At 47.5% G+C, this 15,704-nt stretch overlaps 1 protein-coding gene across 3 annotated transcripts in view; it reads left to right on the plus strand.

Annotated features, from left to right (window-relative positions):
* Positions 1-226: 226 nt before the first annotated feature.
* Positions 227-15,704, plus strand: part of LOC101940977 (olfactory receptor 14A16-like) — a 66,484-nt gene continuing 51,006 nt past the window's right edge. The window contains exons 1-7 of one of the 3 annotated variants that reach the window (XM_065563275.1): positions 227-327; positions 670-1,372; positions 6,200-6,430; positions 6,954-6,976; positions 7,076-7,179; positions 12,066-12,143; positions 12,417-14,518. In XM_065563275.1, the coding sequence (XP_065419347.1) occupies positions 1,334-1,372; positions 6,200-6,430; positions 6,954-6,976; positions 7,076-7,179; positions 12,066-12,076 (408 nt within the window). In that variant the 5' untranslated portion in view covers positions 227-327; positions 670-1,333 and the 3' untranslated portion in view covers positions 12,077-12,143; positions 12,417-14,518. Of the gene's footprint in view, positions 328-669; positions 1,373-6,199; positions 6,431-6,953; positions 6,977-7,075; positions 8,939-12,065; positions 12,144-12,416; positions 14,519-15,704 lie in introns of those variants that run through there. The other 2 variants (XM_065563273.1, XM_065563271.1) reach the window with 2 other exon arrangements.

Below are 15,704 nucleotides of genomic sequence, written 5' to 3' on the forward strand. Positions count from 1 at the left end.
TACTCAGTAACATCAGCTGAAGGCACTGCTCTGACTCTGCCCCCACACTACTGGCAAGTACAGGTGTCTCTGCACAGCAGTCTGATGAGTTTAAGCACATGGAAGTTTGTGAGTTGCTCAGACAGTGCAGGGATAGGGGTCAGGTAAGGACCTGCAATCGCTAGGAGTGCAGCTGTTTCCTGTCCAAATCACAAAAACATCACATTGGGATTGTCACAAGCTTTCCTGATTTCACACTGACTCCTTCAGTAGCTGGTGTTTCTCTTAATGCCGCAGCTCTTGGAATCCTGTGATTATGTGACAATCTCAGCTCTCACTTTAACAAAAGTAAGTTCCTTGCTCTCAGGGCTGAGTAGAGAAGGTTGAGAACGTGACCAGAGCGTTTGCGGATACAGACTAACACGGCTGCTACTCTGAAACCTGTGTTTTAACAGTTACACTTTAGCTTTTTGAATCTGTGTCTACTGTCATAAAATAATTGTCTGACTAAAATATTGTCTGATCCCCCCCCAAATTTCCCACAACTGTGAACAGTAATATTGATAAAAACTGAAACTGTGAAAGTTTAGATAAGATTAATATTTATTTGTAAGAATGTTTATATATTTATCAGTCAAAATTACATATTAAATCAAATGAATTCTGCCAAGCCTAAATATCACTCCTTAGACACACAGTTCTGTCAGCTCATCAGGACAAGAGGAAGCTGATGTCCATGTGAATCCCCAGTGACCCCCCACACCAGCAGAGGGGGCTGATTGCAGGATCAGAGCCTTATTGGGACATTTCTCACCAAAGCTTCCAGGACTGGAATGTTACCAGTGATCTTTCTGCAGCTCAGCAAACAGCCTGAGTCAGTTCCAGGAAGGGAAACACCCAATTGCTGCTGCAGGTGGGGCATATTTCTGAGCTCCCAAAAGTGAGACTAACCCTGTTACACTGTCCAGAGGGAGCCATCGCCACAGACAACCCCGTGGAAAGTCTCTAGGAGGAAGCTACATGCCCCATCTGTCTGGAGTATTTTAAGGACCCAGTGATTATAGACTGTGGGCGCAATTTCTGCCAAGCCTGCCTCACCCAGTGCTGGGAGGGATCGAATACAGACGTCTCCTGCCCTTAGTGCAGAGAAACTGTGTAACAGCGAAACCTCAGGCCGAACAGGCGGCTGGCAAATGTTGTGGAAATAGCCAAACGGTTGAGTTTACAGGCTGCAAAGGGAGCAGAAGGAGAGAGGGTGTGTGGGGAACACTAGGAGACTCTGAACCTGTTCTGTGAAGAGGATCAAACTTCTGTCTGTGTGGTTTGCCATCCGTCCCGGGATCACAGAGATCACATGGTGGTTCCCATGAAGGAGGCTGCCCAGGAGTACAAGGTAGGGAATTGCTGGCAAGTTTAATGGGTAATAATTTTGGATTCTTAATTACAGGCTGATTTCACTGCAAGTTACCTGGCACAGGTGTGACACATCATTAAGCTCTGTAAAGCCTTCATTGTACGGGAGATGCTATCACAAAATTAATGATCTGGCAGTGTGGCAACAGAATCAGAATATCAAGTCTTAAAAGGTTTCAGGGTAGCAGCCGTGTTAGTCTGTATCCGCAAAAAGAACAGGAGTACTTGTGGCTCCTTAGAGACTAACAAATTTATTAGAGCATAAGCTTTCGTGGGCTACAACCCACTTCTTCGGATGCATATAGAGTGAAACATATATTGAAGAGATATATATACACACATACAGAGAGCATGAACAGGTGGGAGTTGTCTTACCAACTCTGAGAGGCCAATTAAGTAAGAGGAAAAAAAACTTTTGAAGTGATAATCAAGATAGCTCAGTACAGACAGTTTGATAAGAAGCAAGTGTGAGAATACTTACAAGGGGAGATAGATTCAGTGTTTGTAATGGCTCAGCCATTCCCAGTCCTTATTTAATCCTGAGTTGAGTATGTCTGGGAATGGCTGAGCCATTACAAACACTGAATCTATCTCCCCTTGTAAGTATTCTCACACTTCTTATCAAACTGTCTGTAGCAAACTCTGGGAGGGACGGAGGGGGGAGGAGCGGGAACACAGCATGCTCAGGGGAGGAGGCGGGAAAGAGGCGGGGGTGGTTATTTGAGGAAGGAGCTGGAATAGGGGCAAGGAGGGGGTGGAGTTGGGTCAGGGTGGGGTCAGGGGCTAGAAAGGAGTCAAGCACCCACCAGCGTGAGCAGAAGTTGGCGCCTATCACCCACCCCTTCTGCCCCACAGGCCCTCTTGCCTGCCGCTTGCTCCGCCCCCTCCTGCCTTAAGGGTGAGTGATGGGAGCAGAGAGGAGCAAGTGACAGGGTCCCCCACACAGCTGACAGGCAGCAAGCGGCGGGTGCTGTGGGCTTTGGGGAAATAGCAGGAGCGAGGGCTCCAGGTGGAGCACAGGCAGCACTCTAAAGGCGGCAGGTCTGCAGCCTGCCCCTAAAGGGAGGGGCGCTGCATCCTGTTTAGGGAGGCTGAGCCTCCCCTGGCCTATGGTACCTCCCATCCAGGGTGCTGGCAGCATCAGGCTGTCTCTCTGGTGGGGATCTCAGTGCAGCAGCTCCTGCAGGCAGAGGAGGAGGGGCAGTTCCTGGCCCTTGTACAGTGGGGCAGACCCACCCCTGAGATCTCTGAGAGGGGCGAATTCTCAATATTGGGTTGTCAAGGCTGCTTCCCCACTCTGAACTTTAGGGTACAAATGTGGGGGCCTGCATGAAAACTTCTAAGCTTAATTACCAGCTTAGATCTGGTCCGCTGCCACCATTCCCAAAGCTTATTCCCTTCCCTGGGTAGCCTTCAGAGACTCTTCACCAATTCCCTGGTGAATACAGATCCAAACCCCTTCGATCTTAAAACAAGGAGAAATTAACCATCCCCCCTCCTTCCTCCCACCAACTCCTGGTGGATCAAGATCCAACCCCCTTGGATCTAAAAACAAGGAAAAATCAGGTTCTTACAAAGAAGGTTTTTAATTAAAGAAAAAGGTAAAAATCATCTCTGTAAAATCAGGATGGAAAATAACTTTACAGGGTAATCAAACTAAAAGAGCTCAGAGGACCCCCCTCTAGCCTCAGGTTCAAAGTACAGCAAACAGAGATAAACGCTCTAGTAAAAGGTACATTTACAAGTTGAGAAAACAAAGCAAAACTAACACGCCTTGCCTGGCTGTTTACTTACAAGTTTGAAATATGAGAGACTTGTTTAGAAAGATGTGGAGAACCTGGATTGATGTCTGGTCCCTCTCAGTCCCAAGAGCGAATGACTTCCCAAACAAAGAGCACAAACAAACCCCCCCCAAGATTTGAAAGTATCTTGTCCCCTTATTGGTCCTTTGGGTCAAGTGTCAGCCAGGTTACCTGAGCTTCTTAACCCTGTACAGGTAAAAGGATTTTGGAGTCTCTGGCCAGGAGGGATTTTAGAATACTGTACACAGGACAGCTGTTACCCTTCCCTTTATAGTTATGACATGGGTGCAGTGTTTTCACTATTACATGGCTCCTGTTTCCCTCCTGCACATAGGGATGGTGTGTCGGCTGCTCCAGCCATCGGTTTTCAGTGGCCTCCACGACAAAGCTCTGCAGCTTCTCTGCAGCCTGGAGGAAACAGATTGTTCCTCCTCGCTCTGCACCCACAGACACTGGAGCTGGGAGGATGATTTGCCCCCATGGGTGAGGTTCAGAGTCACTCAGCTGGCTGGGTTGGGGCCATGCTGGGAGCTGAGCTCTTCTGAACATCAAACCCAGTTGTGGATGTGGAGCTCTGTGGAAAATCTGCCCAATCTGCATCTACATGGCACAGACAGCTAACTGCAGGCTAGTCACTGAATAATACCCAGGGATCTGGGTGGGCATGTACAGCCCATGCTGCTGCGGCTTCATGCCTACCAGTGTCCGAGCTAGCTAGATCAAAGGTGGCCTGGGTGTGTCTACACATGTTGCTGTCACATCTTCATTGCAGTGTGGACACCCCCTGAGTGAGCAGAGCCAGGGGCAGGTCAGTGTCAAGCCAGGCAGCGCTCGGCCACTTTGCAGCCTCTGTTGTCATCACATGGCCTTTTCGTGCCAGTCACCTGCTACTGTTACTGTCATTGTACCTGTGCTTGTCTGTAGCCAGGTGATGAATACACATGGGACAAAATGTCCGTTCTGGTTTACCTGCCTTTTACAGTGAAATCCCTGCCTGGAGCATGGGGGGTGTGAGGAAGACGCCAGCAGCAGGGATGAGAGGAGAAGTAGGTGTCCCACTATTCAGATAAAAATGGCCATTTACAAGAGCAGAAATGCTCAGAGCTGGGTGCCTCTGATTCTGCATCTGAAGCCATATTTAGAGCCTGGCAGAAGTGGGCTGGTTTCCAGAGGACAAAACCGCAGCAGCTCCCACTGCTGCACCTGAAGCTGTTGGAGCTCAGTTCCTCAGACAATAGGGATTTAGGTGGATAACAATTAACACCTAGGTTTGAATGTGTCTAGCAAAGTGCCCAGCCGGCGCCCTGGAGACGGCTGCCCCTTGGAACAGTCACTGGGGTGGTTCTAAAACCATTGATTATTGCCCCGTGAGAGCGAGTTACGTCCTACATCACCAGAGGTAACGTCCCAATGATCAGTGTCACTCGGCAGAGTAACTGCAGCCCCAGCGACTGTGAGACGAGGCCCAGCAGGGGCTGCCAGTCACCCACTGAGAGGGACTATCATGGGCCTGAGCCAGGTGGGGAGTATCCCCATGGGTGGGAGCAGGGCCGGGAGGTGACAGGCCCCATGAAGGATGCGCTGTCCGTGTCTGATGGGGGGGAGATGTTCAGGATACGATAACGCTGCGCCACTCAGATTAGCTGTAACTCAACAGCTCCCAGGGGGAAGGAGGCTGCAGGCCCATGGCCCTTTGCAGGGTCCAGGCCACAGGCACAAAGCCTGGGGCAGGTGCCAGCAGGGGCTCCTGAGGGAGCTGGGGCTTATCAGGGCTGTACCCGAGTTGTCTGAGTGCCCCATGGCTGCAGCGCTCCCAGGGGCAGGGTGGGGGTGGTCTAGCGGATGAGTCAGTGTCCAAAGCCCATTGGCAGATGGGCCCAGGGGTGCTGGAGGCTGCGCTGGGGGCTCGGGTTAGCCGGGCCAGAGGCAGGAGGTGGAAGTTACAGTGCTCAAGCAGCTGCCTCTTCAGACAGACACTGAGCACAGCCCCTCCCCCACCACACAGGGAGCCGGACAGACAGACGGGTTAGAGCCCTGCACAGGGAAGATGGGGGGGAGGGGGTCAGCACAATGCACAGACTGGTGTGGGGAAAGGCTGGGGCTCACGTACTGGGGTTTCAGGGAGGAGGGCTCTGGGGCAGGGGACAGAGGCGGGGGAAGCTGCTGAAGCCCCTGGCCATGTTGGCATCTCAGGGAGAGTAAGAGGACTTTCCCCAACATCACCGTGGCCCGAGTCTTGCTGGGGGGCAGGCTCCCCCCAGGGTCACCCAGCACCTCTGTGCTGAGCTGCAGGGGAGCTAGGGAGGCTAGTGCAGAGCAGGTAGCCCCTCCCCCAGCCAGGATCAGCACCAGCTCAGCATCGTTCCCACGGCTCCTTTCAGGGAGCAGGTGGGGACACAGCTGGCATCAGCCAACCCGCTGCTCTGTGAGCCTAGAGGGCTCCCTAAAGGCTGCGATCCCAGGGGCACTGGTCACATGGGCATGGGGCACTCTGCCAGGCTGGGTGAGGCCAAAGCCAGCCCTGACAATGCCCTGGGTGCCCAACACCCATGTGAGCCTCAGGATGGCGCCCAATGTCCTGAACTTTGCAGCCCTGGGAGCAGGTTGTCAGAGAAGGAACATCACCCACAACCCGCTGCGACGGCGCCCCTTGGTGTCTGAGGGCCCAACACTTGGCACCCAAATCCCCCCATGGAGGCCCTGGGAAGCCTCGTGTAAATCTCTCCTGTTCCCTTGATTTCTGCCCACTCCACTGTGTCCGTCCCATGCCACCTGCAATAACATACTTCAGCTTTACAAAGCACCCTAGACAACCTCGCTATGGAACTGGCCTTATTAATTCTGAACTAAAACAAACCCTTTATGGTACATTTCCGAAAAAAGTCAATATCCTTACAAACCTGATACTGGTCTAATATCCCCTGCTTCATGGACAGAGGCCTAGCCTGTGTAACGCAGCATCTGGCTCACTTTTCTCTGCATCTTTCCTATTTTTCTATCTCCAGAGCAAAGTGAAGAATAAGAGCGAGATGATTGCAGGTGAATTTAAGAAACTGCACACGCTGCTGAGAGAGGAGGAGCAGCTGCTTCTGCAGAGCCTGGAGGAGGAGGAGGAGAGGAAGACTCTGCAGAGACTACAGGAAAATGTCACCAAACTCTCCCAGCAAAGCTCCTCTCTGCAGCAGCTGATCGCAGAGATAGAGAAGTGTCAGCAACCAGTTTTCGAGCTGCTAAAGGTGAGACAGCATCAAAATTCTTCACCCATCCAGAATTATAACTCAGATCCCTGGGTCTGGATCCCAACAATTAGAGTAAATGTGTTCTGTGGTTTACTGACAAACAGAACATCCGGCTAAGGGCTCCATCAGTTCCAAAATATCGCAGTTCATGTTAGAGGGGAATTCTCCTCATGGAGACCCAGTGAGGCCGTGGGAGATTAAATGGATGATACAAAAATGATACTGGAGTCAGAACAGGGATGGGGTTTAGCTCAGAACACTGGACACAATACAAGGGATAAATACAGATACTGATGGGTTGGGTCCCTAGAAGGGAGAACCCTTTAGCTAAATTCCTGTCTCACCTACATAAATGAAACAAGTGTTAATGCAAAATGGTGTATGAGATTTTACCACAAAACAATGGAGCCTGGGAGGGTTGATCTATTTTCTAGATGGAAGTTTGATGCCCAGAGTGAGACTCACTCAGTTTTATGCACATCGTGTTAGTACAGAACATTGATTCTCTTTTTCCTTTCAGGATGTGAAAAGCACATTGAGCAGGTGTGTTTCCCATTTTCATTGCTCTTATATTCTGGGTGGTGGTTCTGGGATGATGTGTGTACAGAGCAGCTGAGTGATGATGGGACGTTTTCTTCATAGGAGTGAGAATGTGAAACTCCAGGAACCAGAAGCTGTTTCTACTGACCTGAAGACTGTGTATAAAATTACCCTTGACATGAGGGAGGCGCTGAAGAGATTCGGAGGTGAGTGGATTCTACTGGGACATTCAGCTGTATTGTGCCTGGGGATCTGGACAGGGCCTGGGACCCCAGGACACGCATGGACCCAGCTGACAGGCTTGGAGCTGTTTGAGAGCTGGAGGCTGATGTGCTCAGTGCTGGGCAGTTTGCCTGCTACTTACAGCCACCTGCTGGTACTTGTCCAGGTATCTGACCAGGCCCCGTCACTCTGACATCCTGACCCCTCCAGGGCTGAGTTAATGGGTGTCACTGAGCCAGGTGCCGTGAGGCCTGGACTAGGCCCATTGTGCTGGGTGCTGCACAGACTGGTAACGGAGGACGTGTCTGTGCCTCTCTTCTGGGATATGTGAGGGCTGCGTTATGTGGCCACCGCTCAGCACTGCCCCACCCCCGTTAGCCAAGGCTGGCTGAGCTTTCTGAGCTGGGGGAAGGGCTGGTCTGGCTGCTGTGGTCTGACCTGGGCCGTGTGTTACTGGGTAACAAGCTGAATCCTACGGGCCCCTCGTCTGCTCTGAGCACAGACCAGTGGGAGTTTGGGTCAGTGGTTTGCTGCTCAGTGAGTGAGACTCACTCACAAGAGTGTGACCCTGTCACAAAGGCTGAGTGTGAGCTGCCCCCATCCAAACCCCTCCCCACAACCCCAGCGCGGAGACCGGGGGCAAATGCAGAAACCTGACCGCGAGGAGGGACAGAAGAAACTAAGGCAGAGGAGATGGGGATTGGGAAGGTACAGTGAGCTCGGTCTGTGATTTTTGAACTGGCCCTTTCATCCTACCCCCACCGCTCCTCTCTTCCCACCCACCCCCCACCAAGGGGCAGTCGAAGGGGCCAAGCTGGGTTTCTGTCCCAGCTGATGGAGGTTGCACAATCGGTGTCGGCTGCAGGGCCAGGATCTCAGGGCTCCGGGGAGCAGGAACCCCAGGCTGCGAGGGAAAGCAGCTTCCTCTGTGACTGGCTGGAGCCAACACATCCCTGCTCCCCTCCCCGTTCACTGCTCCCAGCACAGCACAGTCTGTGCCCACTGGGCCCTGAACACGGCTGGGCTCTGGGCCATTCCACACCCTGAGCCTGTCGGGATCCTGAGCCAGTCACTTCAGTGCCTCATTCTAGGGGATCACCAGCCCCTGGGGAGCCTCCTGTCACCCCCCCCCCCCAGAAGCCCCTTCTGGTGCCGCTAGGCTCTTGGCTATTGTAGATCATGTGTCTGTGTTAGAAATCCATGTTTTATTTTGTAAACACCTTGGGACATGCTTTAGGCCTTTGCCCTGCCTGGATTTTAGCCAAGGGTCCTTCCAGGGATGTTGCCATCATGTGAGATCCAGGGCGGGTGCTGTTCTCCCTCTGTGGGGTTAGAGTTGGGCAGGTTGTCAGGATGGTTTGCTCCGGAGGTGAGATCAGAGCTGGGCTTAAAGCCTTCGAGAATGGATTCAGCTATTTAGCCCTAGAGCAGGGACATCCTCGGCTGTGACCATGTCTGAACCATGCACAAGCCAGGATCAGCTCTAGAGCTGGGAGGAGTTTTCAGTCTCTGATTCCATTTAGTTCTTCGTCTCTCAGCCAAGCCTGTCCAAGGAGGTGAGCAGGGAGCACCCACCTGTGGAGTGGATCCCTGTCTGCTAGAGGCTGCAGAGAGACTCAGGAAATCCAGTGAAGGGTCATGGAAACTGCCACTGGAAAATACAGTGATGGGGGCATGAGAGAGAGATGACTAACAATCCTGGCACTGGAGGATCAAATGCATCGCAAGCTGGGGAAAATTCCAAAACGGACAACAGACTAAATTTTTGCTTTCAATTATATATGTAAAGGTATTAATATAGAGACAAATTTAATAATAGTTATATGAATTGTAATTCAAACTCTTTAAGACTTTTATTATCAAACATCTATAGCCTGTCAGATTTCTTTCCAGCAGAATGTAACAACCTAAATATAAGTTACAATTTGAACTCCTTAAGGCTTTAACTCTCAGTCTAGTCAGACATCTAGATTCAGTCAGAAAAAAAGAAGGTGGATTATTTTGACTTTGCATCAGAAATCAGAAATGTTTGCAGGGTTTGGCAACCAAAAACAAATTTATTTCCAGCTTAAAAACTACTGTAAACTGGAAATTGTATGTTGCAAACCAAAGCGTATTGGGATTTGCAGATTTCAACAAAACAATACAAAACATCTGAGTATAGGAGATACATTCCCTGAACATCTTTGTTTAGTTGAAAACTCATTTTCCTACTAATACAAAAAAAACCCCCACTAAATCTCCAAACATCTCTAATTTGAAATGGAGCTTTAAACAAGGGTGGGGAACATTAATCCTGTTCAATAATACCATCATTTCAAAATGATTTTTTCTCTTGAAACTGGGTTTGTTTCTGTGTCAAAGGGATAGTTCATGGAAGGTAAAAATTGAATAAGCAGCAGAGCTGATAGCCACAGTTTGTTTTCTGCACACTACCACCTTTAGACTCAGAGTTGAACCACCAGTTAAAGCCAGTCTATCTCAATGTTGCCAAAGGACATACAGGAGGTAAATGGGACTAGAACCCATATTTCCAGGCCTTGTAAGTTAACAAGATAGACACAGGACCAGGATTACAAAGGGTTTAAGCACCTAAAGAAGGAGAAAGGTGCCTTTTAGGATTTACAATAGCATCTGAGCAGGTCAGGTACCTAACTCCCACTGAATGTTCATAGGATTTAGCCACCTGGCTCATATAGGAGCATTGATAAATCCCAGTGGGTGCCTACATCTTTTAATCCTGGCCCACAGATAACATACAAGTTGGGCTGGAATCAGGGAACCCTGCTGTAGATCATAAGCTCTGTGTTATGCTGGGGTCAGACTAGAGGGTCAGAATGGCTTTATCACGTTTTGGCTTTATCACCTTTGTTTCTCTACCCTTGCCTCTGGGTCGCTGCTTCTGAGCTGTGCTGGGCTCCAGGGCATGAGTCCTTCTAGCCCTTGTGAAATAGACATGAATAAATCACCTTCCCACGGCATCAGTCCTTTAATGTCAGTGCAGCTCAAAGCCAGCTACACACAGCTCATCTGCAGAGAGCAACAGGTTTAGGTTTGAGTCTAGTTCAATCGCACAATGAGCGGTGAAAGGATTCTCAGATACCTGTGCCATTAGCTTCTAGATTCTGGTCCGTAGATAGATATTGACCAAAACATCCTAGTGCTGGATGACTGAATGTGTCTTCTGTTGGGAAAAAGTCCACAAAGACTAGTACTGGAAGTTTGCTATTTCAATTAAATATGTTGGAGGATCAACGTACAGGAGAAAATTAAGATGATAAGTATGAATTACAATACGAACTGCTTAAGACCTTTACTATGAGTTTAATCAAATACCTACTGCTGATTGGAATTTTTCCTCCCATCAGGAATTTTTTTATTTTTCACTGAAAAGCTTGTATCCATTTTCCCCCAGTTATTGGCAAATGAAAACTTTCAGCTAAAAACTGAATTTTTTTTAAATCTCAAAACCAAAACACTTGGTTTTTTTAAGTTTTCAGTTTTTTTACAAAACAATTCCAAAATGTTTGAGAACAGCAGACAGATTCTGAGATTTGTTGTTGTTCAGCTGAAAAACCAATCTCCATTAAAAAGAACACAGCTGAAAATTTCCAACCAGCCTTAAACTTTAAATGAATTGGCGAACATTAATATTGCCTGATAAGAGCCTGATTTCAAACCCATTTATTCTATTGCATCTGTGTGATTTCTCTTTCAAAGGGATAGTTGTGAGGAGGTAACAACTGAATAAACAGTAAATTTGGCAATGCACAGAATGTTTTATACAGAAGAGCCCCTTTAAACCTTGGGTTAGAGTTGAACCAAGGAGGCAAAGCCTGTCTAGCCTGCCACCATTCAAGGACATACAGGATCTCACAGGGAGTAGAACCCAGACCTTCTGGCCTAGCTCCAAACTGCAGCTGGCTGAGTATAAATGGTGTAAATGGGTGTGCAGAAGAGAAACAGAGTAAGACATGGGGCTACATTTCCAAAGGTATTTAGGTGCCTGGTGAGCTTTTCATAAGCACCTAGGAGCTCACAACTCATTGATTCCAAGGGGTGTTGGGGCCCTGATGCTTTTGAGAATCCCAGTAGGTGCCTCAATACCTTTAAAAATCTGCCCCAGAGCTCCTCTCCGAAAGCCCTTACAGTCCTAGTAGACACGGCAGAGAAGGGGGTGGGGTGGGGTTGAAACAGAGGCAGAAAGTGGGTAAATGACAGGTCCAAGGTCACAGAGGAGGTCACTGGTAGAGACAAGAACAGAGCCAGTGCACCACACAGCAGAGAATAAATGATACAACGTTTACTACCAGTCCATTGTTAGACGCAGGCAGAAGTGCTGCTGGGAGTTGGTGCCATAAATCAATTTGGGAGCAGGGAGTCGGCCGTCTAGGCATAGAGCTTGGGGTAGAAAAATTACAGATGAGCTGCTGTTCACGATTGTGGTTGAGTCTACGTCATATTGCCCTGCAAAGGGGGAATCAAGCTGTTAGAAATTTAGTTTCAGTTTTATACCCAAGTTTTGAGCTTGCTGATGGTCGCAATAGAGGGACCTTCTTTACAAGAATTGTTGGATTTGGAGTGCGCTTTGTTCCATCCTTTATATTGCATTTTATCAAGCCACCCCATAGGCAAAATCCTCAAATGGGATAAAGTGATGAAGCTCCATTGACTTTAAAGGAGCTGACCCAATTTAGTAGTGTGGTAATGTGACGTATTGATTGTCAGAGGCGAGGAGCACTAACAACACCTACTCATTATAAGTGAGTACCTTTGACATTCATATAATGAGGTATTAGGGAAAGGGGAATCAGGGCCATTCCTTCTTTAGCTCTAATCCTGACCATTGTCTTTCTCCTTCCTTCCACAGCCATCACATGATGTACTGAGGAAGAAAATGTCCAACCAAACTGCCGTGACCGAATTCCTTCTCCTGGGATTCTCTGATGTTCGTGAGCTGCAGATTTTACACTTTGTGGTGTTTCTAGTGCTTTACCTGATATCCCTGCTGGGGAACATTCTCATCATCACAGCCATAGCCCCTGACCACCATCTTCACACCCCCATGTACTTATTCCTGATGAATCTGTCCATCCTAGACGTTGGCTCCATCTCTGTCACCATCCCCAAATCCTTGGGATATTCCAGAATATCTGTAATTGATCTGGTGTTCATTAGGGATGTGTCGCTCAAATTTTTCTCGTTATCTTCTTTGTTTCAGCATATTTTGCCATACTGACCATCATGGCGTATGACCGATATGTCGCCATCTGCCAACCACTGCACTATGAAATGGTGATGAACAGGAGAGCTTGTGTCCAAATGGCAGCCAGTGCCTGGATCAGTGGTATTCTCTACTCTGCACTGCACACCAGGAACACGTTTGCAATGTCTTTCTGTGGAGGAAACATGGTGGATCAGTTCTTCTGTGAAATCCCCCAGCTCCTCAAGCTCGCCTGCTCTGACTCATACCGCTTTGAAGTTTAGGTTTCTCATCTTTAGTGTGTGCTTAGCCTCAAGCTGCTCTGTTTTCATAATTGTGTCATATGTTCAGATCTTCAAAGCAGTGCTGAGAATCCCCTCTAAGCATGGTCAGCATAAAGCCTTCTCCACCTGTCTCCCTCAACTCTTTGTGGTCTCGTTGTTCCTCTGTACTTCTACCTTTGCCTACCTGAAACCCACCTTCAGCTCAACATCAGGTCTGGATCTCATGGTGGCTGTTCTCTATTCTGTGTTGCCACCAATGATGAATCCGATCATCTACAGCATGAGAAACAAAAAGATCAAAGATGCTCTGAGTAACTGGATAGGTTGGAGGTTAATCACTAAGAACAAAATGTCCATATTTCTCCTTCAATAGCAATTTCATTCTGTTTCTCTATAAATATAATCAGCTGATGACATTATTGCCTCCATGAGAAAATACCATGCAGTCAGTTTATGCAGAATTGGGTATTTCCACTAGTAAAAATACAGACAAACATGACTCAAGAATAAAAGGAGTTTCTATATGTTTACACAGCAATGTAAATAAGATCGTAATCTATCTATCGTGTACTGCTACCACTTACCATAGTATCTGAGACAAAGTCCGTAGTGAGGTCTCTGGCTCGTCTTATATTTTGGGATAAAATCTCAGATTGAGGTATCAATGCATTTGTTCTTTGTGTTTTTGGTTTGTTTGTTTGGTTATTTGTGTGTTTGTCACATTTTTAGCTGATTTTTGCTCAACTGGTTGGTTGGTGGTTTGGTTTGTTTCTTTGTTTTAGGAGGTTTTGAAGGTGGAAAAGCCTGACGAGATTGTGAGTGTTTGGTGAGACAGGATTTTTAATGTTTGTCCTCTTTTAGGGGTGTCATATGTCACCTCTTTGGGGTTTTCTGAGTGAACTGAATGATAGAAAAGATATGCACACAATGATAAGAGTGCAAAAGAGGTTTCTGGATGGCTAAGTTCCTGCTGAAATGATTGTGTATACTGTTGGGATATTATTGTATTATTAATGATGTTAGGCACCTTTTTATTATTTTAACCTACATGAATATGAATAAAAACTGTCATTCTTGCTATGGTGGAAAGGCTGTTTGAAAGAGAAACTTTTTTTCCAGAATTTCCTAAAGAAAATCTGACTCAGAATTATAAGGCCACATTAGGATTCCATGGAAGTGACTGACTGGGGTTTAGCCCCTTATTTCAAGGAGATCAAGATTAGGCCAATAGCTTATATACACAAGGATCCAGATTTGGCTGACAGCACCCCGGAGAAAGCTAGTGGGAAATCTGACCATTATATCTCTGTCACAACACAGCTAGACCAGCACCAATGCAGTTTAATACTGATTAGGTTCTGGCCCAAAGTCTCTGGGCTACACTCAGTAGTGACATGAACAATGGTGTAAGTTTCTTGTCTGGAGTCATTTTGGTGTAGCCTTGATGTAAGCGGAAAAGTGCCATTACTTGCACTGATCTGGTGTTCCATGTGCCATCCCGTGTGGATCTACTCCCATCCAAGCTGAGAAAGGATCTCAGAAGTTGGCCTGTTATTAGTATTAGAATATCATCTTTGTGCATGGTTGTGTACACTACATATATGACAGACAAAATCAGAGTATGTGATTAAGTAGACAGACAGGACCGTTCCTTGTCTTAACACACAACTTCATTTAGTCATAATGATAGATTTATATTTGATTGTGAAGTATATTAGCTAGATAGATAATGTATAATCTATGGAAATTATTGTTCTTTTCCTATTAATGATTGTCTATGTCCAGATCATGATTTTCTTATAAACACTCCTTTATTAAACCATTATTTAACAATTATTTTTTTTATGACTATATCTTACTCCATCGCTCATTTACAAACAGCTGATCAAAAGTGCCAGACCCTGACACTGTCTCCATTTCTCTCCTTTCCCAGTCAACTAAAGCCTTATAATTGGTGCATTGGAATTACTCTCCCCTTTTGGCTTCTTTCCATAATTAGGATTCTGGGACCTGAGGTGTCAGTGACTTTCAGCACCACACCGATGAATGGAGTAGAGAGAGATCAACATTGAGAAGGACTTGCACAGAGAAAGGATGTAGTGTCACTGTCCATGTCATCAGTGTTAGGGGTATTCTGATGTGAGACTCCCACAGTCACTCCAGTTGAAGCTGTTCCACTCTGGAAAAATAATTAAAGAGTTATTGGAGCAGGGGAACTGGACACTGGGTCTCCCAGGTGAGTGCGCTGACCACTAGGCTATAGGGTAATTCTCATGTTCTCTCTCTCTGTCTCCGACCCAACGATTCTTTAATTATTTAATCCAAAGTGGAACAGCTTGAACGGATTGAGGGAGCCCCACATCAAAATATCCCACAGCCCAGTGATTAGGACACTGGGTGGCAGATACCCCTTCAAATACCTTCTCCTCCTCGGGCAGAGGGGGGACTTGTACTGGGGTTGTTCCCCATGCCAGGTAAGTACCCTAACCACTGGGCTAAAAGTTAAACAGGAGGGCCCTCTCCTTGTCACAAAACACCACAGGTGCCTGACACCCAAGGAGAGGGTTCTCAGTTATGGATCACAAACAGGGATAGGTGACACCCAGCAACTCGACCTAGGCAACTATCTCTGTGAGAGGGTGGGGCTTGGCCCACACCCATCTTGTCGTCCTCTCCCATTGGTTAGGTTAGGCGCCCCCCACCGCATGCTGGCAACTGTGGATACCATTAGGTGTTTACCTCTCCCCATTCTCTGAACAGGGAGCCTGGTCTCCAAACACTGGCTTTGTGACTCATGGTGATTTTCTAAGTGCCTAAACGTTAGATGCTGCAATGCTCAGCGTTAGAATACCGAAAGGCAAGATTTTAAAAGGTGTCCGGGTGGGATTTTGAAAAGCATTTATGTACCTAAATCTGATTGAAATCAAAAGGTGTTTTGAAAGTCCACTAGATATGTAAATACCTTAAAAAATCAGGGCCTAATTCCTTCTGTGAATCTAGCCCGGAGTGTCTGATATCCCCT

Source organism: Chrysemys picta, chromosome 12 (genome assembly GCF_011386835.1).
Source record: "Chrysemys picta bellii isolate R12L10 chromosome 12, ASM1138683v2, whole genome shotgun sequence".
In the NCBI taxonomy this organism is placed as follows: Eukaryota; Metazoa; Chordata; order Testudines; family Emydidae; genus Chrysemys; species Chrysemys picta.